Source organism: Rissa tridactyla, chromosome 9 (assembly GCF_028500815.1).
Source record: "Rissa tridactyla isolate bRisTri1 chromosome 9, bRisTri1.patW.cur.20221130, whole genome shotgun sequence".
In the NCBI taxonomy this organism is placed as follows: domain Eukaryota; kingdom Metazoa; phylum Chordata; class Aves; order Charadriiformes; family Laridae; genus Rissa; species Rissa tridactyla.
This window is the reverse complement of record NC_071474.1, coordinates 20,608,507-20,633,344: the sequence shown is the minus strand read 5'-3', so window position 1 is coordinate 20,633,344 and position 24,838 is coordinate 20,608,507. Positions and strand designations below refer to the sequence as shown.

At 39.5% G+C, this 24,838-nt stretch overlaps 1 protein-coding gene across 3 annotated transcripts in view; it reads right to left on the bottom strand.

Moving 5' to 3' along the window:
- Positions 1 to 24,838, bottom strand: part of UBE2Q2 (ubiquitin conjugating enzyme E2 Q2) — a 48,817-nt gene that overhangs the window by 3,176 nt on the left and 20,803 nt on the right. The window contains exons 3-12 of one of the 3 annotated variants that reach the window (XR_008468408.1): positions 21,675 to 21,779; positions 19,990 to 20,046; positions 17,756 to 17,896; positions 9,906 to 9,990; positions 5,782 to 5,842; positions 3,628 to 3,718; positions 3,263 to 3,321; positions 2,365 to 2,416; positions 1,741 to 1,789; positions 738 to 833 (exon numbers count right to left, since the gene is read on the bottom strand). Coding sequence is in view for 1 of the 3 variants with exons in the window: in XM_054214086.1 (XP_054070061.1) it covers positions 738 to 833; positions 1,741 to 1,789; positions 3,263 to 3,321; positions 3,628 to 3,718; positions 5,782 to 5,842; positions 9,906 to 9,990; positions 17,756 to 17,896; positions 19,990 to 20,046; positions 21,675 to 21,779 (744 nt within the window). In the remaining 2 variants the exon portion in view is untranslated. Of the gene's footprint in view, positions 1 to 737; positions 834 to 1,740; positions 1,790 to 2,279; positions 2,417 to 3,262; positions 3,322 to 3,627; positions 3,719 to 5,781; positions 5,843 to 9,905; positions 9,991 to 17,755; positions 17,897 to 19,989; positions 20,047 to 21,674; positions 21,780 to 24,838 lie in introns of those variants that run through there. The other 2 variants (XR_008468409.1, XM_054214086.1) reach the window with 2 other exon arrangements.

The following is a 24,838-nucleotide window of genomic DNA, read 5'->3' as shown; positions in this document are numbered from 1 at the left end:
GGTTCAGAAGCCAGAAGTGTGCAGCCGGGACAGCGGGTTTAGGCAATCCCCACCCTACCTCCGTCTCGCTCAGCTGACCAGCTGCCAGGTTAGACAGAAATCTGACCATAAACTTCTACACCTCACCTAGTTCACCATCCTTGAATCAGTACTTAAAATGACATTTTCATTGACTTAAATATTTAGAGCTCCTTTGAAAACAGCATTTAGTACTCCAAAGTCTTTTAAGTTATGGTCTGTTACCAGCATGCACACTTGAGCTGAACTATGATTTCAATGAATGCTGAACGGCTAGCTCTGAACTATTCGTGTGGTATTACTTTTCTCCCTCTCATGAAACTTTGCAGGTGTCCAGTGCAGCAAAAGGAGGAGAACTTCTTGACAGCAGCGTATGTGATCATGGCAGTCAGGCTGTCGTCTACACCCCTTCTCATTTCCAAACCCTCCCAATTCCAAATCCTCATTCCCTCCCCACCTTGCCAATACGGGGATGGTACAGGTCCAACTACTTACACACCTTGCCCATCCCAAGGTTTTATCCTTCTCACACATTCATCATTTCTTAACAGACTCATATTTAACTGCCAATAAAATACTCATACATGCACCAGACATCAAGATAAATCAAAATGCAAATATATTTGCAATGACAATGGTGCCATTAAACATCTGTGCAAGTCAGAAAAGGCAAGATGCCTAATGGTAAGTTGTTTAGCTGATATACACAGCGTATTTACCTTATTGGCTCCAAACTGTACTCTGGCTTTTCCTTTGACTAAAGTGGCATTGATCTGCATGATGACCGATTCTATTGAGTAGGCACTGCTCCAGCCCTGGAGGAAGAAGGAAATATTTCTATATAATGCATACTTGCTTCTTGCGCTCACCTTGCAAATCTATTTTGGAAGGTGTACTTTAGGATATTTAATTATTTTTTTTTCTGCACTCCAGTTTTAACTACTTGTTTGCAGTTAAACGTTTATTTTCCAGAGAAAATCTGGAAAGTCATATACAGTATTAGTAATAAGAACCTGTAGGAAGAATGAAAAGCCTGAATCACACATTTCCAAAATACACCAAGACAGAAACAAGAAGAGCTCCATTATTACAGCATTCACGCATTTTCAGCAACATCACAACAGAAATTACACATTCCTGCTGCAAGAAGCAGACTTCGATAGACTGCTATCTAGTGAAGCCATCGAGTGAGCTATGACAATTTTGCTCCCATTAAAATTACTGCTTCTCTCTGGCATTGCTTTACCTTCCAGGGTTCACAAAAGTTTCTGCCAGAGCCTGCAAATGGTCACTCCATTCTTTTCGTATTTTTAAAGAGAAAACCCATCACTTTGTGTACACAAGAGTCATCTGTGCCTACAATCTTCTGCATTCCTCGCTTCTCCAGAGCTGACGTCGTGCAGTAGCAGAGGCTTCTGGAGAAGAAAACAATGTGTCTTGCTCCTCAGAACTCACTCTCTGGACTGGCTTCCTCACAGAAATTCTGAGAATTCAAAGCTGATGTGCTCCCACTTCTTGCCTGTTCCTCAGACTCTCTTGCAAGCCATCCAAGGTGGGAAAGAAGATCCCACACAAGATCAGCAAGGCAAATCTGGTGGAACTGAGGTTTATTCCACCACGTGCCCTTTGGAGCATGTAATTTATTCTATGCAGGGGGAACACCTATTTCCATCATTTTAAAGCATGCTTTGTTATTATCCAGATAACAGAGTCTGTGTTCACCTGTTTAGTAAGAAGTTCCATGCATAATGCACCTCCACCTAGGACATACCTAGAAACAAACGTGGAAGAAAATATATTTGTCATCAGCAGTTAGTAAAAAGATGGAACTGTTCACAGCACTTTAAGCTCTTGCAGGCTAGTTTGTTAAATTTTTTGTTCACATAAAGCCAAAATACCCTTTAACCAGTAATATATTGTAACTAGTTAGCCATATTATACTTATGCAAAGACGATTAGCGTTGTGAGACCAAAAAAATATTTCCTTTGCTAATTACACTTAGTTAAAATCAGTGACCGAGCTAGTGGGCACAACTGCTTACACAACTGCACACAAACCGTGTAAAAAGGAACGTTGCTTTTTAGGGTTACATAGTACTGACATGTAGTTGTAAAAAAACCCAAACAAATTCACTTCTCTGAAGAAATTTAACACAATTCCAAACACCGTAGGTACACCTATAAATCAAAGAAGTAGACAAATGAGATAACGCAGATCTTCACTTGCTCTTTTCCTAAAAACCACTTTCTAATTTTAATACCACTTCATCATGGATTGTGCCGACCGGGACTCAGAGGCAGCACGCCCGGTTGTCACAAAACTTGGACCGAGAGAGTAGAGTTTACCACTCCAAAACTGTAGTCTCCTCTACAATGAGGATGTCCAAACAGTGTAGATCTGTGTGACAAAATCAGAATCCAAATGAGTTTCCCGGTGTCTGGCACTGCTTCTTTACTTTTTTGGTAACAGCAACCCTCATGAACACTATTTAACTGCACTAACAATTTCTTCAATGCAAAAAAGACAGACAGCAATTCAAACCAAATCAGAATCAGCATCAGGTATCACAGACTGCATTTTCAAACATACAGGTATAATTTCCTGTTAGCAGGAAACACATAAAAGCTTTAGAAGATGAATTTAGTCTTCTCTCCATGGATACATACAAGTTTCTGTGACACAGACAGCACTTCAAACACAGTTTAGATGACTTTTACAACTTGGTGTTAATTAAATGTTGTATTTCTGGAATAGCATTTGAAGAGTTTTTAGACAAAAACTTTTTGGCAGTGTTACCAGCAAAGGAGAGTCAGTGAAGACTGTACAGCAAGTTTAAGGCAACACAGGGATGAAGACCCCTTCAAAGCACCAACTCCAAACACCCCACTATTCTGAATGACAGGAGAATTAGCGGCGGTGTTAACCATCCACAAAGCGAGCAGTTCTTAAACATCATGGCAGGCGCAGTCTTTCAAAGCTGGACACCAACTAAGCAATTCAAAGAGGAATTGTGCCCGGCTGTTTGCCGACTCAGTTCATAAAGCTTGAGAAGGAAGCCTTCCATATGGCACTTTGAGCTCTTCACCAAACCCGAGGTCTACAGCAGCTCATGCATGTATTTACAAGAAATTTCTGGAAGTCTATATCATAGCCTCAAAACGTTCCCTCAAACCCAATCAACCGATCTCAAGTTGTTGCATTTTTACCACAAAGTAAAATTACTGTAAGACAACTCAAACCTACCCTCCCGTGAGCACAGGAGATACCACTCGCACAAAGGGAGGATCAAAAGGGAAGTTATCCTGAAAAGCATAAGAAAAAAAGGGGTTAAGAAATACACTGTGGCAGTGTTTTCCTAACCAGGAAGTATTTCAATAGCCTTATTTGGCAAATCAGATTAAAAGCAGTAAGATTTTTCAGTTCTGTAAAAACCACTTTTCCACAGGACTGCCTAAACAGCAATTTTTGGGAAGCTTTAGTGACAAACTGAAAGTTGCCTTTTTTTTTTTTTAATGCTGCAGCTCCATCCTTAGCCAAGTAACAAATTCAGTCACTTTCTACAGTAAGCTACAAATTCAACCCCAGCATTTCTTGCCATAGACACATACCTTAAAAGAGAAGTTGAGTAAAATGTATTCTACACCTTCTTTTTCTTTTAAGACCTGAAGATCACTATGCAGTGGGCTGTCAGGGTCAACCCTATAAAAGAAGCAGGGGGAGATCCTGGATGAAGTTGTTGTTTTCACTACCTGTAAACAGTAATTACTCCTAAAGGCCTCCTTTATGTATTTGTAGTTTACAAGCTGTAATTTGAAGCGAACTGTAGAAAACTCTTGCTCCCTTTACAAAGTAAACACTTCACCATGAGATCAGCTTGCCGCAACGCAGTACATTCCCAACGCTATCAAGTGTTATTTGAGCATAGTTAGCACAAAATAACTTGTTTATTTGAAAACAGCAATTTTAATTCTCTTCAGTTCACTGGAAATGTATGTCCAAAGAAGAGGGAAAAAAATAAAAAAAAGAAAAAGATCTTAACAGGAAGATTGTAGTGATCTAGTTTTCAGCACAGAGTTAGTGAATCCTTTATGGAATATGTGATCACAGTTCTGTGTCAGCTGTTAGAAGTAACCTGCATCAGCAGAACTACTAAAGCCAGCAGCTTTGGCTCAGCAGAATTTCAACAATTGTTTGTTACAAAATGCCAGTGGCGAGCAGCCTAGACATTAATTCCGACACTACTGGGTTAATCCCACCCGCGCTCTGACACCCAGCAGCTTTTAAAAGAGAGTAGTCAAAAAATGCCTGTGGCAAGCCCAAAGCAGATGTTAAAGGGACTGATGGGCTATTAAATCCAAGCCTTTGCTACAGGTGAAACCACAAATTCATTAGATCCCGTTTCAGAATTACTTGGGCAGTTTGTCCCCATCCTACCAATGGGACACTCGTTCAGAAGAAAAGCTCCCAATGGTTAGAAATCTTTTATTTCCAGCCTAACTTGTACTAGGCCAGTTCAGAATTACTTGTTCTAGTAACAACACTGCTCCTTAGGCAAACGGGCTCTTTTCTCTCTGACATTTACCCCTCAGCTAGTCTGCACCCAGTTCATCTGTTTCAGACACTTTTTGCTGGGATAAACAAACATAACATAACACTTCTTATCTTCTCTTAATCATGCTGGACGCCATTTGCTGCATGCACTCCATTTTCTTTCTTGAAGGCAGAAAACCAGACCTGTTCACAGCACTTGAAAAGAAGTTTCAGATCACTGCACAGTGGTTTGAGCACTTCGTTACAGAAGTGCTCGACAGACAAGGCCTCCTGTAATACGGCACAGATTTTTCTGGCATACATCATTCCTGCCATTTTCAGCTTCAAAACGCTTACATGCCTATGATTACACTAAGAAGGAAACAAAACTGTATTTAAGCAGCTGGTGAAATACGTTTTCGTACAATATTTTCATGAGTCTTCCCACTAGGACAAGACGACGACTCCTACGGGCAGGTCAACTATTGTGCCAAAACAGCTTACGTCCTTACACTTATTGGCCACGACATATCTGAACTGATGGAAGTTCTTTCATCCCTTGCCATCTTTTGCTGCCACCCAGGCTAGTTTGGATAGGCTCCTCCTTCCTACAGGTTAGCTTGTAGGATGATCTTGCAGGTGAGCCCGTTAGCAAGAATTAAACTTATTAGACTATGGACACAACAAGAGCAGTTATCATCTAGTACACACAGTGAAAAGCCATACGTAAGAAAAGACAAGTTATATAATTATATGTCATAATTACGTTATACCTAAAAGTTTTGGTCCCATGTGTCTGCTCAGCTATAGAAATAAAGAACTAATGACACTAAGACAGTTCTGTTCCTTCTTACATCTTGAATGAAACTAGAAGCTGCATTTTCTTGAAATTAAAACCAAACAAAACTAAACTGAATCCATCCAGACAAAAACTCTTGACAAAAAAATTCATCATTTAAAGTTTAGTATTTCGGAGTAGTTTTGGAAAGATAATTCAACACTAACGAAAGTTACGGTAATATGCATTGCGTTGGCTGTGCAAAGAGGGGTTGGTTTTTTGCCAGCAAATTAGTACAGTTCAATCTCTGCACACAGTTTTGTATACCAGAATTGCAGCCACCACACACTGTTTCATACGCTCTGGATAGAGATTCTCATCTATCAAAAGTAAGAATCTCTGCAGCGATAATAAAACAGATTCTTCAGAACATGAATAAACGTTAATAACTTACTTTAGAAGCTTAACGTGCCATTCATACAAGCTGTCATTTACCAGTTCCACTGAATATATCCCTGTAGAAATATTAGATAGAATTAATTATGCACTAAAAGTTTAACAAGGTAAAATTTAGCAAAAACATTATTTCCTTTTAAGTACAAATACTGTCAGTAGGTGTAAAGCAATAGATAAGATACTGATACTAAGTCACATCCTTCCTCCAACAGCAGAAGCACTTCTGAGCAACCACAAGGAAAAAAAAGTTCTTTCACTTCTATAAAAATAATTCCACGTGAATCAAAATGATTTTCTGACACCTAACCATTCCCCCCTCCTCCCAGTTCCCTTTCAAACTTTCCACAGCTACAACTCCAGCTTGCTCAGTACATTTTATACCCAGTACATGAACAACGTACTTTTAAAACACTTAACACGCAGCCCGATATGCAGCACTGTATTTCACAGGTTCTCATCAGTATTGGCAGACCAGGACAGGGCACTGGACAGCATATGGAGCAGAAACCCAAAAAAAGACGACGCTGCACGAGGTGAAGCACATTCCCAGCAGTTGGCCAAAGCAGCCAGAAAGATGCATCAAAAGAATAGCTGTCTCTAGAAGCCCACTGGTGGTTTTCAGCGGTCCATTTGTTTTAAGCATGTTAACAACAATAGTTGTGCATTTCACTCAAAGGGAAGAATGAAAGGTTATCTGCTATTTTCTTGGACATTCAAGCTTCCTCTCTGCAGCAGTTCACAAACAGCCCAGGAAAAAAAAATAATTAGTAAGTCTTTAGCCATCAGACAAGATTTAGAAAATGGTATAAGTGATGTTCAAAAGTCTAATCTCTTTCCCCCCGACTATTCATGCATATACACGAAACAACTATGATTAAAGTTATTACGTGGGCTAATATTTAATGGCATATCTGTTGCTGACATAATTATTTGAAAGACATATGCAAATTGGAAAACTGCCTAGGATTTCTGAAGTCTATACAACCAATAGACTGCAGTCACCACATTCTCTGCAAGGAATTACAGTATTCATTGCTGAGTTTTATTCTAGAATACAGTATCATGCAGTTGAAACTTTTAACTATTAGTACTTGGAGTACAGGTGACATTTCAAGCTGTCCAGACATCTTTATTTCTAAAGCATTCCAAAACTCAGTAGACAACGTAAAGAAACCATGCTTGTTTCTCTTTACCACGGTGCCACAAACAAGTGGATACCGCAGCCAAGATCATGATTTAAAATTTTTCCTAAGTCTAGGACAACAAAGTAGGTCTGAAAAATTACTCACTGTGCTCTCAACGTCCCTTTCAATCAGCAGCTAGTTCAGAGACACCACACTTTTCTGTTCAAGGATGAACAGAAGGAGCTATTAAGGCCTTTTTCCAATTTCCCAGATTCAAGGACACTATTTTCTGGATTGCCCTTAGTATAAGCGGAAGTCACGAAGTATAAGAATTTCAATTTGTACTGCGCTGATGTAACAACAAAAGAGTTGACATTCAGAACTCCGCTCATTGTCAGCTCCCATTAATGATTAATCTATGCCACCGCTGTATCCAGAATATTTTCTTCTGCCTACATCCAAAAGGGAGTGGAGACTGGAAGAAGCAGCCACTCAGTATTATGGCTTTGGCACCTAGCGTGAGTATAAAATACCTGTTACAGGCAACAGAACAAGTTACAGTAAGGACTCTGACAATATCCTAAATAATGGAAGATCACAAGAGACCTTCCATCAGCTTGTTTATTCACTAAGCCTTTAGTCCTATTCCTGTGTTCCTTCCATCACCCTAAAAGTGATGCTCTTACCTGGAATTCAGGTGCCAGCCCTTCAGCTCACAGGTGACCAAGGTCCACATGTTTTGCTAGCTTCCCCAAAGGAACAACTTTTGCTGGCTTTAAAAGCTGTACTATACGTAAACCAGAAGCTGTAAAAGGGTTCTCTTCAGAGACATGCGCACAGTTCAGGACTGACAAGAACGAGCCTTAACAGAACAGCCAGCTGCCAATCAACCTTTCAAGCACCCACATTTTGAGCTGAATATTACCTGTATGTCCTCAAAACAGCAGCGGCATCAGGGTTGCTTGCCATCTTGATACAGAAGCTTCTTAACAACACTATCTAAAGTTGAAGGAGGTTTTGTTTGATTTTTTTAATAGTCAAGAGGTGTTATGTGGAACCGGCTCATACGCTTTTTTTCTTAATTTAGGCATTAAGAGGAAAAAAAGCCCTCAAGTCCTAAGACTAAATGAATCCATAAGGAATGAATCTTGGTAAGTTTTATAGTGAACAGCATAATTTACTGGCAAAATTTAATAAACGTATCAGTAGGATGGTGTTTCAACATCAGTTTCGTAGTGTGAATCTCCATTTGACATTTTACTTCATTAACATGTTTTAGAGATTGACACAAGGCATCCAGTTGCAGTCCTTTTATGTATTCCTGAGTCATAAGCTAAAAATAAGTTACTATACTCACCCTTTAATATCTCAACTTTCTTTACAGTTTAGCAAGATCTACTTTTCCTCATCATTCAGAGTATGCTTTCCTACATGAGGACTTCAGTCTTTTGCAACTAGTTACGACTTGTTATTAATCCAAAGCCAAGAAATGGCATTATTAAGCAACCCAAATCCTCACCTCAAACCACACCTACGACAGGGGCTCCTGCTCGCGCCTGCAGCAGTACCACCATGTGATTAAGTACCATACGGTTTTTATAGTCAAGTAGATTTGTTATACCCCGTCTTTCTTCTAACCACAAAAACAAACCCTGAAAATCACACCAGGGCAGCAAAGCATCCCTCATGACTTAATACAGATCTATTTCTAGGCTGTTCCTTAGATCCACTAATCAGTTCTTTACCGGATAGACGGTGATTAGGGCACGCTGGCAAGCACTCAGTTGCAATAAAGCCTAGAAGAAGTAGGCTACACTAGATCAACACTAGGTTACCTAATCAAATTTATACTTCAGACATTTTACCACTGTCCACAGTACTTCAGCACATAAAAATATTTACCTTGAAGGCAAATATGGCAAATCAAAACAGGAGCCTATTGTCTCTTCACCTCTACCCTTTTACACACAAATTAAAATGCCATAGCCACCAAGTGAGATTTAAGCCCACTAGAAATAAACTAGGGGAGAAGTTCAGAAGCATAAAAAACAGAAGATTAAAGTTTGGACTGACTTCCTAACTGGGCATTCCTCCTGTTCCCATCCTCACCTGCACCAGGTTCTCATACAGTTCTCATGTACAGTTCTCACAGGTTCCCATCCAGTGATGGAGTTGTCCACTCAGCTGACTTACAGGAATACAACTAGCCTGAAATCTATGTAATTTCTACTTGTATGGTAACACTGAGACAATTCAATACACTGATTCCTTTGCTGAGCTACTTTAGATACAGCCCTTGTATACAGCAAATAGAACAGCCAACCACCTACCTACAGCTAATGAGTGTTTGTTATTCCACCAAATATAAAAGACAAGCTTGTTTTCTATTGTCATTTGTATCCTTATTCCAACGAATACATGGAGCTCAGGATCAGGTTAACACCATCACAGAATAATAAAAGTAACAGCAGTGTAATTCAGGTTAGATCCTGTGTAACAACAAAACCTTCTGCTGCTGAACACAAATCCCTCTACAGCAAGCATATTCTCGTGAGCAGTACTACCCGCTGGTAGCAGCCAAAGCTCTTCCCCTATCTACCTGGAGAGCTGAATTTCAGCTAGTTCTGAAAACTCAGAAGTCCCACAGGAGTGATCTTGAGTTGTTCTTTGTAGTCATCCACCCCAAGAGCATTCTCATAGTTACACCAGTCCTGTTAATTCTCGCATGAAGCTTTGCATAACAAAAAGGAAGAACGTTTTAGAGGATACGTATCCTGACTTCCTTTGTCTCCGCAAATACACTATTTTATATAATGAGATTATATATAATGGATGTATCTATGCATTTATTTTTATATATATGTGCACACGTATATACACATACACAACAGGTATAGACATACATAGGACAACAAAACACAGAAGGATTAGCAGGAAATATTTGCCAAGAGAATTCTTTTAAAGTGTATTTTAAGAAGGGAAATCTGAAGCATTTTACCTGTTTTATAACTCTGTGATCTATATATATCCCTGAGTTCTTTCATAAGTCGATCTGAAGCCTGAACTGACCCAGAGACTGCACCCTGAAACAAACAAAAAGACTCCAAATAAGTGACGAGTAATATTTACATCAAACAGCTTTATTTCCATTACAAAGTTACACTAACTAGAAGGTATTAAGAACATATTAATTTCTGTATTAGGATTAGATCTTTGAACAGTTACATATTCTTGTGAGCAATGACCACTCAAAAGAAGAAAGACATTCCCTCTAAAGTGGCACATTAATATATACTACTACATGGTAGAGGTGATACAAACTTTTAATCAAGGTACAACAACTGACGTCTTTTTCTGTAAAGGAGTTTAATCTCTTTGGCATTTTGATCTCCATCCTGGATCCACAGTACATTTCTACATTTCCTTTTAACTTCTGCTCATGCACTGGAAGGAAGAATAAGACTAATCTTAAGAACAAGCTTCTGCACATAAGGTTTTACTGTTTTCTCAGAAGCGCATTTTTATTTGGTTATGAAAAAAGGTACAGGAGTTGGGAAGTATCCACTACAGAACACCAGCGTCTGGATGAAGTAAGACCAACCAATATATTTAGAGAATGCAGAATGCTATTATTTGCAACAGAGGGAAAAAATATCAGTCAACACCTACGCAGAGGAAAACTAAGTAAATCTTAAAATACCAAATATTCTGTTATAATTTGTCACAGTTCTTGTGGTTTATGCAACCAGGACAGAAGCCTCTTCTGTTCTTTTAGAGCTCAGTTCTGTATTACTCATCATCTCAACGCAATAGAAAACTCAGCATACAATTACTGAACCTGGTATATCAGCCTCAGATACAGTGTGAAAGCAAAAAAGGAAAAAAAATAAATAAAAGAGAAACCTTTAAGTGCTGTGCATATAAAAATATGACTTGCTCTAAAACCCCCCAGTTATTGACAAACTAATGAACACGGTAGCTATCAAGTAACTGTCAGTCATTCCCACTGCACACAGGCTAATACATGTGGCTCATAAGCATGGTTTCAGGAAGGGGAAAAGGAAAAAAACAAACAAACCACCAACCACAAAACACTCCCCCCCAAACCCAAAAAAGCCCCCACCTAGAATAAATTTAAGTTCAGCCTCTCTATAGGAAGTACTGAATGATTAGTTTATGAGTCTGTTTTTCCACCCCATCTAAAAATTTGAAGAGATTTATTTCTTCAGTTTCCTTTCAGACACTATGACCATCTACAAACAGATCCTTTTTGGAGAGAAGTGCCAGAGAAGGAGGAATCTGAAGGAATCTGAAGCAGTATGACCATTGCCCAATATTGGAAACATCATCCCTGTTTGCCTGAAGTCAACAATGATATTATATATTCTGCAAGGTCTTAATTGTAGGGTCAAATTACTTCTTAATAAGGGTTAAATATCAGCAATGGTTACTTGATGCTAAAGCCCCCACATACTCCTTTGTGTTTGCTGTTCAGTAGCATCATATAATATGCTTAGCTTCACACTATATTGTGTAGACTATTCTTTTAGGCTACTCATTTTCATATTCCACTGGATTTAATTATGCAGATTACTGAAATTCCACTAGTTTTTCTTAACGGACCAGTATGAAAAATGAACTTTGTAATTACATATGCAAATAAAAGGCAACTCCTTTCATCTGATTTAAGCAAAAGCTACACAAAGACAGGGCTCCAGACAAGTCACTTCTCAGTTTACTGAAGCCCCTGTCTATAAAGCAGCATCAGACAAAGAAGGGATTTCTCTTCTTTAACAGCAAGTGAATGAAGCTGTATGGAAAAAAACCTGGTTGATTATATACACTATTTGCAGATTACTACTATTTATACCTACTATTTGCAGACTAGCTGAAAAAGGAAGCATTACACTTAACAAATTAACACAACACAGTGTTAATGCCCATTCTCTGTAAAATTGCTGTGCTTTTTCAGACCTGTACTGGGAGCATTAAGGTTGGGACTCATGCATGTGTCGAGTCTGGAGGAAAGAAACTTCATAGAGAAGCATCAAGATTTTGGCTTTCTTCTGTACAGAGCTGTGCAATATCCTTGCCTCATCTGCTGTATTGCTTACTGAAAGAAGGAATTTTCGTGTCTTTTTCACAGAATATCAACCTCTAAATACAGGCAATTTAAAAAACTACTTAGAATCCCAAAGACATCCTGTGGAAAATTAGTTTCCTCATTGCATCTTTATTTCCATCAAATTAAGCTACTGAATTTCTGTATATAGTGTTGGAAGCTCACCTTTGCATATGAAAATTTAAGTCTCTTCTGTACTGTAGTAATTTAAAAAACAAAACTTAACACACCCACATTCTCCTGAGTGACATTATAACTGCTGATAAACTGAAGTGGTATTAAAAAAAAAAAAAGGTTAATTTTAATGTGTGTAAACTAGCCTCAGTAGACTTTGTCTATAACTGTTTTTCACTCTTCTTTCCTCGGAGTTTCTAGTTGGGCTGCCCACTCCTTATATAGCAGTATTAAATATAGGTAGACTTGCTAATCTAAAGAATCGATAGACTGCAAACTAGTAATCTATGATCAAGAGAAAGAGGTTTGCAAGCTTAACCTAAGAAGTTTAGCAGAGGAGAACTGAACTGAACACGCTCTGAACTACCCTCGCAGGAAGTCGAAGAGGAAGCCTGCAGAGATTCACTGGTATATCTGATGGTAACCTTAATGCCAAAACACCACCACTTTGAAACACCAAGTATTCATTCTGGTGTCACTTTTGTTTTTTTGTAACTACTGTTAGAGTGCAGTTTAGAAGAGAGTACTACTTGCATCACACCATTGTGTGATATAGTAGAACACTGAGTTCAGATTTGACTATAATGGTAGTACAATTAAAAACTTTAACTTCTAATAACTCACTATATGCAAGTTATAATTTCAAAGACTGAATTCAGATATAAATAACTGAGTATCCTTCTGGAAAAGGGAGACTTACCACTCCAAGGGAGATAAAGCTCCCGTTTATCCAGTTGTGTGATCAAGACTTACAGTTACAACTGCCTTAGAAGTAACTGGTCAGTCATGGGATCTGACAGGCATCTGTCATGTACGTTTGATCTGTAAACCAAAGAAGTTAAAAGAGCTGCCAGACAAGCTCCCAGTGATTTTTTTTTTCCTATTAAGTAATCAAATAGATCCAGATTCTCTCCTGTACAAGCATACTTGTGGTTCTCCAGAACAATGAGCAGGTAAGCTGGAGAAATCCCTGCTGTAGGAGGTAAACGTTTATGTGGACAACATGCCATTTGCTGAGAGTTGCAAATAACAGAAACACCTGGTGCAGAAATGCCCAGAGCCAGAACTGTTGGATGTGAAAAACATTCGTGAGATGCATCACTACAAACTTGTCCTGTTCTCAAACTCTTCCCCCTAAGGATGTGCTTCTGTCACTGTCAGAAACGTGAAACTTTGGTCCAAGTCAGTCTAGGCATTATATTTTTCAGAAGTGTTTCTATCCTTAATTAGTATTTGAGTAAAATACTTCACAGAACAGTTAAGAAACTCCTGAGAAAATGAGGACTTCAGAACCATGCCTTGCATTTGCAAGTCAGCAGGGCACACCTAACCGTGCAGAAATGGGCACAGACATGCCACTGCCCCAGCTGGCTGCTGGTTTTGCAGCCTCAGCTTTTCTCCTTTGGACATTTTCTTTTCCCCTTCCATCCCTCAAAACACAACTCATCTAAGAGCGGACTGTGGTTATCTGAGGTAGGAGGCACAGTTCACTGCAGCTTTAAACCCAGAGACCAAATTGTCTGTTTTCTGTCTGATCAGAAAAATGCTGTCACACATCAAAACAGCACGGTGAATCGCCTCATTCTCAACAGATTTCACATAATTCGGCCACGAAACTAAAAATTACCTGCTACAACAAAATACAAAAAATGGAAACTCCTCCATGATAATAAAATAAAATCTAAAGTAATCCCAAAAGAGCTAAAGAATACACGTTTGCTCTCCTGTCACTGAACTTTCTCAATATTTGTGCAGAAGTACATTCATTCCTAGAAGTTAAAGTAGATTCATACTTCCTTCAAGGATTAGTCTGAAAATGGAAGTGACACCTTAGACTTCATAAAATCTGAAGATGCAAGCGGAGACATTTGAGACTTCTAAAGCAAAGTGCATAAACTCCTCAGTAGGAAATGGAAAAAGGTAATAGCATTATCTAAATAAGAAAAGCATTAATCTCTAAAATGACTATGTGGGGAGAGACCTCTGAAAAGCAAGCAGCAGCAAGTTGTTAAATATTTGAAGTTAATGATTCCAGTTCAAAGACCTTTTTTTATTCCCAGTAAGCAAGTGGTTCTTTCAAGTTATTACAATGTTAAAAGGAGGATTAATCCTTGCTCCATGTTACATGCTGTACCGCAAGCCAAATTTAAGTTTATTTCCCGATGCCGGCAAGAAGAGCATTAGGGATACTGACAAGGAAGAGAACTAGTTTAGAAAATGAGTAGATACCTATTCTTAACTTGTGTAAAACACACAAACCCTAAAAAACTCCTATGACAAAAGTCCCAAGCAGCAGAAAAATGTCTTTAACCAGTTACGAATACGCAAGAATGGTACTGTATGCACGATCCGTAACTTCAACCTGCATTACAGCCAAGAGGAGAGAGGATGACCCATGGATCTGGGCCAGAGAACATGCAAAGAAACTGAAGAGTCTTCTGGTTCCGTTGGGCACTAACCAAAGCCCTACATCAGGCTTCACATTCCCCCCTTCAACAAGCAGCATGTAAATGTAGGTACGGCTTTGTTTTACTTTCCCCTGCTAAGGAAACAAAGTACACCAGCAGAGCTGTGTGGTTTGTGTGAAAACCAGACTACCTTTAGCCACTGCATTTAAGTTTGTGAAACTCGTACTGTCCTTTAAGAAAACCCACTGTGAAGGGCTGTACAGATTTAAATTTTATTTTACGTAGTAGGATACTGAGCAAACTTCTGCTACCTTAGAGCATGTTAAACATGTTCTATTAGAAGTCCCATGTTTGGCAGCATAAAGGGGCATTTAAGTGCTACTAGGTTACCTCTTTCCTAGGTCAGTAGCGCAGCTATAGCTTTCAGTTCTCAAGCACTTAAGAGTAAACCCTCACAAGTCCTTTGAGAAATTATTTAAGCAGTGCAGCTATTTCTGGTGACCCACAAAAACGCCACGGTTCCTCAGCAGCAGTTGAATACCCTGTCCCCTGTACTCAGCTGACCTTGTTTATGCACCAGCACCCGCGCGAGTGCCTTGGCATGAGAAACAGCCGTTATGTAAACTGGATCTGCTGGTGTCACACACACACACACACAGAGCAGCGTTCGTTTCAGCTCCGCTAGATGTGGAGGGAAAAAGCAAGAGGAAAGGCAATATTTGCCAAATGAGAAAGAACAGACAGCAAAAGAAAATCGGCAGTTTCAAGAGGCTTTCCACACCAAGGAAGAATGCTGACACTACGAAAGCCTTTTTTCAGTTCTACCAAATTTTTAGATGATGGTAAAGCAGACCATGCCCTTCAGGCTGCGAGAGGATTTATTTTATTTAAGGAGTCCTTACCGTTAGAGCTCTGAGTTATAAATACAGAATACGCAGGATCGCAATAGGCATCTTCTCAAACTCTGAACAAACATTTAAGTTTAAACAAAACCAGTAAGTGACCATTGTGTTTATGCTTAGTCAAATCTTAAAGCAGACTTGACTATACAGCAAAAACAGTTTGGCACTTTATGTTTACCTGGTTTTAAACACTGAAATGCTGATCAGCTTTTGGGGTTTGGTTTTTTGTTTGTTTGTGGGTTCTGGTTTCTGTTTTGTTTTGGGTTTTTTGTTTGTTTGTTTTCGTTAAGGGGTGATCACTACCGTACACTTTCCTTCAGACAACCTGATAGGTACCCATTGAATCCATACACAAATCAAAGAGCAGTCTCCTCTAGCCAGTTATCTCATGCTGCCTATTGCAGGAGAATGTAAATCTAAGGTATTTTTGACAGGTTTGCAATCAAGTCATATTAGAACAGCTCTGGGACAAGAGCAGAAGACTTGTATTTGAAGAACTCCAATAGAAGTATTACTATTTTATTTCCTTTGCAAAGCAGATGGCTATAAACTGAAACGTTTCCGTGTTAAAGTGTCGGCAACCAAGAGGAAAAAGTTTTTTTCTAAACTAGATAAAGTTATTTAGGGCCAGCAATTCATGACAAGAAATAGTCAAGATTCTGCTAACTAAAGGACCCTTCTCCCTAAATTCTTATAACAACTAGATCTATCAGGAGCGCACCCAATATTAAAAGTGGATTGGCTTGGCTAGTGCCGAGCACTTTGAAAGTATACAGTTCTTGCTACCAATCAAGAGAAGCTTACAACACAATTTTCTTGAATCTAATAAAATTTTTAAGTGCAATTTAGGCTTTTTAGAAAATATTTACTGGAAAAATCATCAAGTATAAGAATCCGAAGAAAGCTGGTTCTTCAGGCAAAAATCCAGGTGTTCCCTACATACTGACGGTAAATCTTATTCCCTTCATAAATACTTACAGGTCCCTCCCCTGTACCTAACTACTGCTGACATCCGCAACTATTAGCTTAATGAGAAATAGCACATCTTGTGCCTGGACATGATCTACATGGCTGCTGACTTGCCAAACAGCTTATAAAAACTCACAAGCTCACACAATAGAGGGCACCAATTTAAGCACCTTCTTTCTGTACAGGTGACTTATGAAAATTTTAGAACCTTTACCTTTGGTTGAAATTGGTCACGAAGAAAAGTATTGAATTTCATGCATTACACATTTTAAGCCTCTGTGAAACAAAGTTTTGATTTCTTTGGAAAATTACAGTTGTATGACATCATCATCCCCTCCTACATGCGCCTTTGAGAAGTAGAAGCTTCTCTGGAACCTGGCACTTGTGACAAAACATTTCTAAGCCTCTGGAGAACAGTTTTTTACAACTGCCTGCTGGCAGGATCACTCAGAAAGCTGTGATAATAAAGCTGCAGAGCTGCTGAAGGCCCCTTGCTTTATGTCTGGCAAAAAAACCCACCCCTCAGTAATTTCCAAGCAGCATAGATATTACTGAAAAACAAACTCATGCATAAAATGGATTTAAAGCACAAATTCCTGGTTTTACTAAGTATGTTGAGTCACCCATGACTTTTAACGCAGTCAGTTTTATATATGGCTTTATTTGTTATTTTAATAAGGGCTCAGCAGCAAAAATCATGCTTAAAAGCCAGATGCTTTCTGCTGATTCTGTGAGGACTACTGCTTGTAACGAAGACACCAAGCAAGAGACAGAGGGACAACCAAATAGATACGTCTGGAAATCAGACAAGCAGTTAAATGTCATTAACAAGTGTGAAACCTGGATGTACATGTAAGAGTTGATTCCAATGAAAAGTTACAAGATGCTTCTTCATCCAAAACACCAAGAATACCCCAACCCAGTTGGACAAAATAAATTATGCTAGCATTATGCCAGGCCGAATGACAGTGCTTTGAAGTAGTTTTGGTGCCTCTGTAGGATGTGGTTTGACGAGTAATCTCCTGTGCCAAAGATTCTGATGAAAGATGAGTCCCTTCAGCAAGTGACCTTGGAATCTTACCTGGCCCATTCAAACTTCTCCAAAAAGAGCTATTTAGGTCCCATAACTGGAGACATTTGTCCTATACACGCTGGAAATCAGCTACAGGTTAATTTATGTCTAGGTGCGTAGCAACAGGTTTTATTTGCTGAAAACAATTTCTATTTTAAAGCCAGAAGTATTGCAAAGAAAAAACATAAATCATTAACTCACATTTAAGTGATCTTGCCTTTGATTTTTTCTGATTTTTTCTAAGATTGCAAGGTTTTCTTTTTCGATGCCTTCATCCTCAGATTTCTTCCCATCAACTGGTTCCTCCTCCTTCATATCATAGTGATCCAGATCTTCAATGTCCTACAGGAGAGAGAAAAATTCCCTGTAAGTAACATAACTATGTTCTTCCTTCAATGAAACCCTCTCCAAGGGCATTTAGAAATACAGCCACATACTGCACAGCACTATGTATTAGCAATTGCTGGATGCCATTTCTATTTTGCTCTAATTTCACCCTCTCAGCCAACAGTATTCACTGGAAGTCTAGGGAGCCTTCACAATACAAACGAGACCCAAATTCACAATGTGTTTCTGGTCACAGAAAGAGGCACAATAAAACCTTTGCGAGAAGGTGATTGTAGTGAATTAGCCCATTAAAGTAGGTACAAAACAGGAAGTTAAGGCATTTTGAACAGGGCTTGAGAATCTTAAAAGTACACAAAGTTTACGTGTCTCCAAGATGTTTCCAAAAGCAGGCTCTTTTTTGAATAGCTATATTACACTTCTGGCAAACAATGATTAACATATCTGGCAGGGCTACAGCAACCCTTCAAGGAAGTTAAATATTAGAAAGCTGCATGTACTTTATTCAAGGTGAACATTTCAGCTGAAGATTAGATGCAGCAATTTTAGAATCGGGATACAAGACAAAATTACGTGCTCAAGTACTCTGATCACACAAGCCAACATTTCAGTTCTGAGTTCTAGGCTAAGACACTGAAAAATCTTCCACTCTGTATTCCAAGACGGGGTTATCCTGTTGCAGAGGAGCACTCTGAACTTAAGACAGCTGCCTGTAAGGTGATTCAAGCGCTATTTGTGGAGAAGAGGGGAAGGATGTAAATACCTTGAGGTGAAAAAGGAAGCACTACAGCAGCCACACCAGCAAGCTATGAGTACACAACTATCAGATATGCTCCAATATGCAGCACTCCACCACACCTGTGGCTACTCTTTACACACCATCTGTTTGCGTGGCAGGAAAACCTGGCCATAAATGCAAATTCAAAGATGTCTTATGTAGTAAGAAACGCACCTATCTCGTGTCTGTGACAATACTGTGTCCTCCAACGGTAACAGATTTCAGACTGAGTATTCTTTAAAATGCTCACGTTTCTCAAAAGAATGACATAGCCCTAGGGACTGTAAGCTGCTTTTCAACTTAGAAATTGCACTAGATTACAAGTTAAAGATACATGCCACACACAATGCCATCTTATGGCTTATAATGAGAGACATGACAAATTTTTGTCTAAAGTAACCTGAACAGAGGGCAAAAGCTACTTACGAGTCTGCAAGCAACAAAAGCCTTGTGGCAGCAAGATATGGGAGCATATATACTACCTTTACAGAAACTCTGGCTCCAACAAGTGTGGTCTGGATCAGGCTAAATATGGTGTAAAAGAGGCTGCTTCAAATCAATTCCAGAACACGGGTAACATTTAAATCTTTTCTAAAGGAAGACCTATTCAAAGAATGAGTCACTTATTCTTACTACATACCTTCATTAAAAACCTAAATCCGAAGAAGTCAGAACAGTTCTCCTATAATAAGGCTATTCACAGGGGTTTAAAAGCAAGCGTCTTGGAGCTATTGTAACATGTTGCAGAAGTAATTGAGAAGGGTGGTTCTCACACAGTAAAAAGCTCATTAAAAGGAGAGTGTTGCCAGACAGCGACATAAATCCCTTAAAGTGTAGCGCGCCTGTTTCGGATGTCTTTCCATTTCCTTCAACATATTATAGTTAAAAACTAGCTCACCTGTTTAATAAATCAGAAAACTAATTTACTCTTAGCCAGTCTGCTTCAATTTGGGAGGTACTTTCAACTGTATCAGAGCCAGATCATATGCTGCTTGAAATAGGAGTGAACAATGCAAACTTACTGATTTGGCACACAATGTTACGTATTGTTTGACTAAAGCACAAACAGATGTCCAATTCTCTGTATCCAAGTACCTCACAGCTGAGATCTAGGTTTAAGAAGAAAATTTCACTAGTTTTGGTGGTTGAAGTGAAAGCTGACATTGAGGTAAAAAACCAAATTTTTAATTATCTTTTCTGTTGAACTCTAGGGAGATTACATTTTACAGTTTGGCTTAACAATTAGCCAGACACTGCAGAGCAAAATGCCAGAATTCTACTAAATTGATAACAATCTCATATATACACATACTTCACCCATATCTTCTTCCTCCTCCTCCTCTGATGTAACTTCTTCTGTTGTTCCATTCTGCAATACAACAATGAGGTTTCTGTACAAATTGTGCATACGTTCCTTTCTTTCAAAAACAGGAAGTCTACTATCAAAGAAAAAGCAGTTTATACAAAAGTTACACTTATCAAGGTCTGCAATGGACTGAAGTTTAACGTGAAAGATAAACAAAGATGCTTTCCTGGAGTATGGCAGTGAAGAGACTTTTGCATGAAGCAAAGATAAACAGAAAGTCACAATTAATTTCACATTAAAGTGGAAACTTAAGATTCAGATAAGGATATCCTAATCTGAGGCAGTGACAAATGCAATAAGCAAGTCAACCGGGTTATAACTCATGATCTCTTAATCGTGAAATCAGATCATGGCTCTGACTAGAATCTATATACGTGCTACACCTCTAAAAAGAAAAAACACCAAACTTTAGACCTCTAAAACTTAATGGGTTTTTGTCTCACTACCTAGAACTTCTATGCAACAACTACTATCATCATATAACCATTGTTATTAGATTATTTGATAATTGAGTTAATTTTTCATGGTGTTCCATTTCAGGATACCACTTCAGGCTCAGGAAGTCTCCAAGCTGCAGAAACACTCAGGTGCGTTCCGATATGCTTGTGCTCTGCTTACTCTTCCTTTGGCAAAGATGGAGTGCCACTGCTACAGACAATGCAGGGGGCTAAGTGGATCTCTGGCCTCTCTTATTTAACTTGCAACTTATCTGACATTTCCAGCTAAGAAACTTTCCATGTGCTTGTTTTTGAGTTTCAGGGCACAAGCAAGACTCTTCAACGCAGCTACTTCCTAATATTACAGGCCTATTGCTTACAGTTGCACTGCCTCGTGGGTGGCTGAGAAGAAAGACCTATAGGGTTACAATTTGGCACATGACCAAAATTAAGCAAGTTATTTGTCATTACTATAGTACTGTCACCACAGGAAAACCATCTGTTATGCTTCAGGAGCTTTTAGAAATCATGTCATCTTAACATGTATAAGCAAAAGAAGCTATCATAATCTTATTAAAAACCAACAGTTACTGTCAGTTACCAGTTCTGTTTTCAGCACAATACAAAACATTTTAGTTAACCAGAACATTTCACAGCCCTTCACAACTCTTAATTTGCCAAGTGCACAAAAAGTAAACGAGGCACCTCAGACACTCCCTACCCAAAGCAGCATATGGGCTTGATATCCCATGTCTCTGCAAGCCATTAAAGAGGAAGGAAAACACCAATAATAATTCATCCAAGTGCATGCTGTAAAACATACACTCTTCAAGAAAAGAGCAAGCAGTGTTCAATCACATTTACATTTCAGAAAAAAGTAAATTTGGGAAGCACTAGGAATACGCAGTGATTGGCTTGAACAATATTTAGAAGGGAATTAAACCAACAGCACTGGTATCACATACACACCTTTCAATGATACAGACACTCCAAAGGAAATCGTGTAATATTATCACACCGTGATTAAATGGATTCTGCAAACAAAATTCAGATTGAGGACACCATAAAGCAACAGCTTCATATCCCAGTTCTGGCTTACGCATGGTTTGGTCGTTCCCACCATCTTGTTTCTTGGAGTTGAAAAAACAACTCTTTTGTTGCCATAAGGAGGTGTCCACAGCTTTTTTAATTTACCTGTCCAGCTGGTAATGGCTGATCCAACATTTCAACATCTGGATGCTGAGGAAGATTATATAATCTGCAGAGGTCGCATATTAATCGCTTCAGCTGTTGAAGAAGCTAGAAAAAAAGAAAACATGGAAACGTCTATTCAAACCAAAGCACAGAACAATATATTTTGAATTTTCTTCACTGTTGGTACTAAACTTCCAGTGACCGGACAGCATTTAAATCCGCGCACACTGGGATAAAGTTTATGCCCCCTCTTTTTTGCTGTAGCCATTGTAATAAAATCCCCACAATGGGAAACCAAGGACGCGGCAAGTTAAAGATGGCTCCTGTTCACCTCCTTGTGTCAAGCAAAGAAAGTCATGAGCCAAAGAAAAATCTGCTCTGGCAGCATCATCAATTCCAGGCACAGGTGTCTCAGCCACAAATCACTACGAATAATCAAATGATCATATTCCATGAGACAAGATGGTCCATTCCAGTTCCCTAGGTTAAAGAACCATGTCTTCAAACAGTGAGGAACAGTCTGATTTTCCACATCCTGAATCCCTTTCTAGGGCACACCAGTGAGGCACCAGAAGCAAGATGCGCACTGTACAAGGTGTAGAAACTAGCCAGCCCCTGAGCTAGGACCCAAGCACTCTGCTTGCCAGATCTGGTATCAGGTTGAGGCACAATCTGCTACTATCACTCATTTCTGTTTCCAGCTTTCAGCCTTACACCGACTGTGTTCGGTTAACTGCAAAGTACGGAACACCTTTCACCCATTGTAACGCTATCCAGAAAATAAATTTAGTTCAGCAGAAACACAGAAACATTAAGTTTCCTCCTTAATCACCATTAATAAATCACCAAGTGGATTTCTATAGCTGTTAACTTTCCCTAGGCAGCCTCAGATTCCTAGTTAAGGCCAAAGCCATAAAAGACTGTACTACTGCACTTCCTAACTTTTCAAGGTCTACGTCAGAAAAACAAGGAAAGGACTGCAGAATACGTCTTGGTCAACACTTTGTTATTTGCAGTCTAATAGCCTAGATGAAGCTTGCAAAAATTATACATCCATTTATGGACTTTTCTTCCAGATACCAAAGGAAGTTTGTCTTGTCACTTGTAGAAGGCAGTGTGAAAAGACAGACACTTTTGTACACACATCCTTCAGCACGACTAGTGGTTACCCTTAGAGCGGCAACCCCCACTCCCCTCTAAGGATCGCTCCATAAAGGAGGGAGATTCAGGCAACGTGGCCTCAGCCAAGATACACCAGAGACTGTATTATCCTGAAAGAATGATACCTCTACAGCGCTATTTGGTGTTTGTGTATTGTATTTCTTAAAATATACAATAAATTAAGGTATCTAAGAAAAATTTAGTCACCCCAAAATATTCCACATGTCTAAAGCCTTGCTATTGGCCAGTTTCGATGCTCTTCCCTCATCCTACTGCAAGTGAAAATTCAGCCTCTCCACGGTTAAGAACTCATTTCCTAGCCCAAATCACTAGCAGTGACGAGCAAATGTTGCCCTTATGCTATTTGAAAGCTTCAATGCTTTTCCCTTCTCCAGCAGAATTCAGTGTTCCTGTTTAATAGGAGTGTTATTTATTCATCGGATGCCATGAACTGCCATACCAGCCCACATTACAAGAATTATGACGTTCTCTCCTAGCAAACGTGGTGTGATGTTTCTGCATCATTCACGTCATCCTTAACTCAAAAATAAAGCAGATGACACCAGAAGAACTGGTGTATCAGCAACGCATTTCTTGTCAGTATATACATGAGATGTCATACTTTTATGTTGCCAGTCGCATTTTTCATCAGTGTTAAGACTCTACACCTGTTTGAAACTTCCTGGGTGTCTGAAACATCAGGAAATCTTTTAGCAAGCAGAAAGCAGGTTAATCAATCAAACGGTTAGTTGGTAGGTAGAGCCACCAGTCTTAGAACTGTTATTCTCAATATGTGTAAGATGCTTAAAGTTGCACTGCTAAACACTTTGTTGAGAAAATTTTTCTCTGCACAAACAACGCTGCCTCATGGAAAGCTGGAGCACAAACTATAAAATTTGAGGAACTGCAATTTTTCTCACGTAGCTATGTAGAGCTAGGCAAGCCATTAACTTGTTTACATCTGTTGTGAAGCATACAAAACATCTAAATGGTAAGGGAAGAACACCACCACCACCAGCATTTGGCTGGTCCAAAGCTTGGAAAAGCAAATTAACACAATATTAGATGTGTCTCTACAGAAAGAGACAGTAAGGGCTGGGCAGAGAGTTAAGAACTGCTTCCTGCCCTGCTTCCTCCACTCCCCATCATCTCCTCGAGAAGTCCTGTCACCTGAACTGAAATTCAGAAGGAATCTTTGGGGCCAGGACATAATACATTGCAAGCTTCTCTCGCTTCCTTCTGAACGCAGCACCTCTGCAAGGTACACAAGCACACCCAAAGCAACACGCTGCTGGCACAACCTGCACCAGATTACACTGTGGCTGTGCCTGAAGAGGTGTCTCCCTGCCTCCAGCAGCACATTTTCACCCTCTCGTTCACATTGGCACCAGAGATCACACAACCATGCAGCAACTTACAAGCTTCGAGGCAGATCAATTCCTGATGTGCTTCAGCACAAAAACAACAACTTCACCATAAAGGGGGAGGCGGGAATTTGCAGCTGAGAGCAGGGACCCCCTCCCTTGGCAGCAGTCTATGCTTTGGGGTGAGCTTAGAGCAACTGCCAAACTGCAGTTTTGTTTTTATAGCTAAGCTGTTTTACTTGATGTCAGTTTCTACATCTGCAAAGGTGGTGGCAGCGTGAGAAGCTGATCCCATCTCTACAACCTTTCTTCCTTATTGCTATATTTTTCCTCCACAGGAATTAATTTCGTACCCTTGATCCCTCTGCCATGGATCACCACCACCGCTATCCCTTACGCTCTGCTCACGTGTATGAAAAAATCACAGGACACCATGGGCTGAAAGGCACGTCTGGAAGTCATCTGATCCAAACCCCTGCTCCAGGCAGGGCCTAGCGTGATTTGCTATTTGTTAAGGGTACATGAATAGCCTGTATCAAAAGGGATAGCAGATTTCTGCCATGTATTAATAATTTAAATGCATTTCCAGGCTAACTTCACATGCTTGGCTAACGTAAAATGAATGCTTAGCACACACTC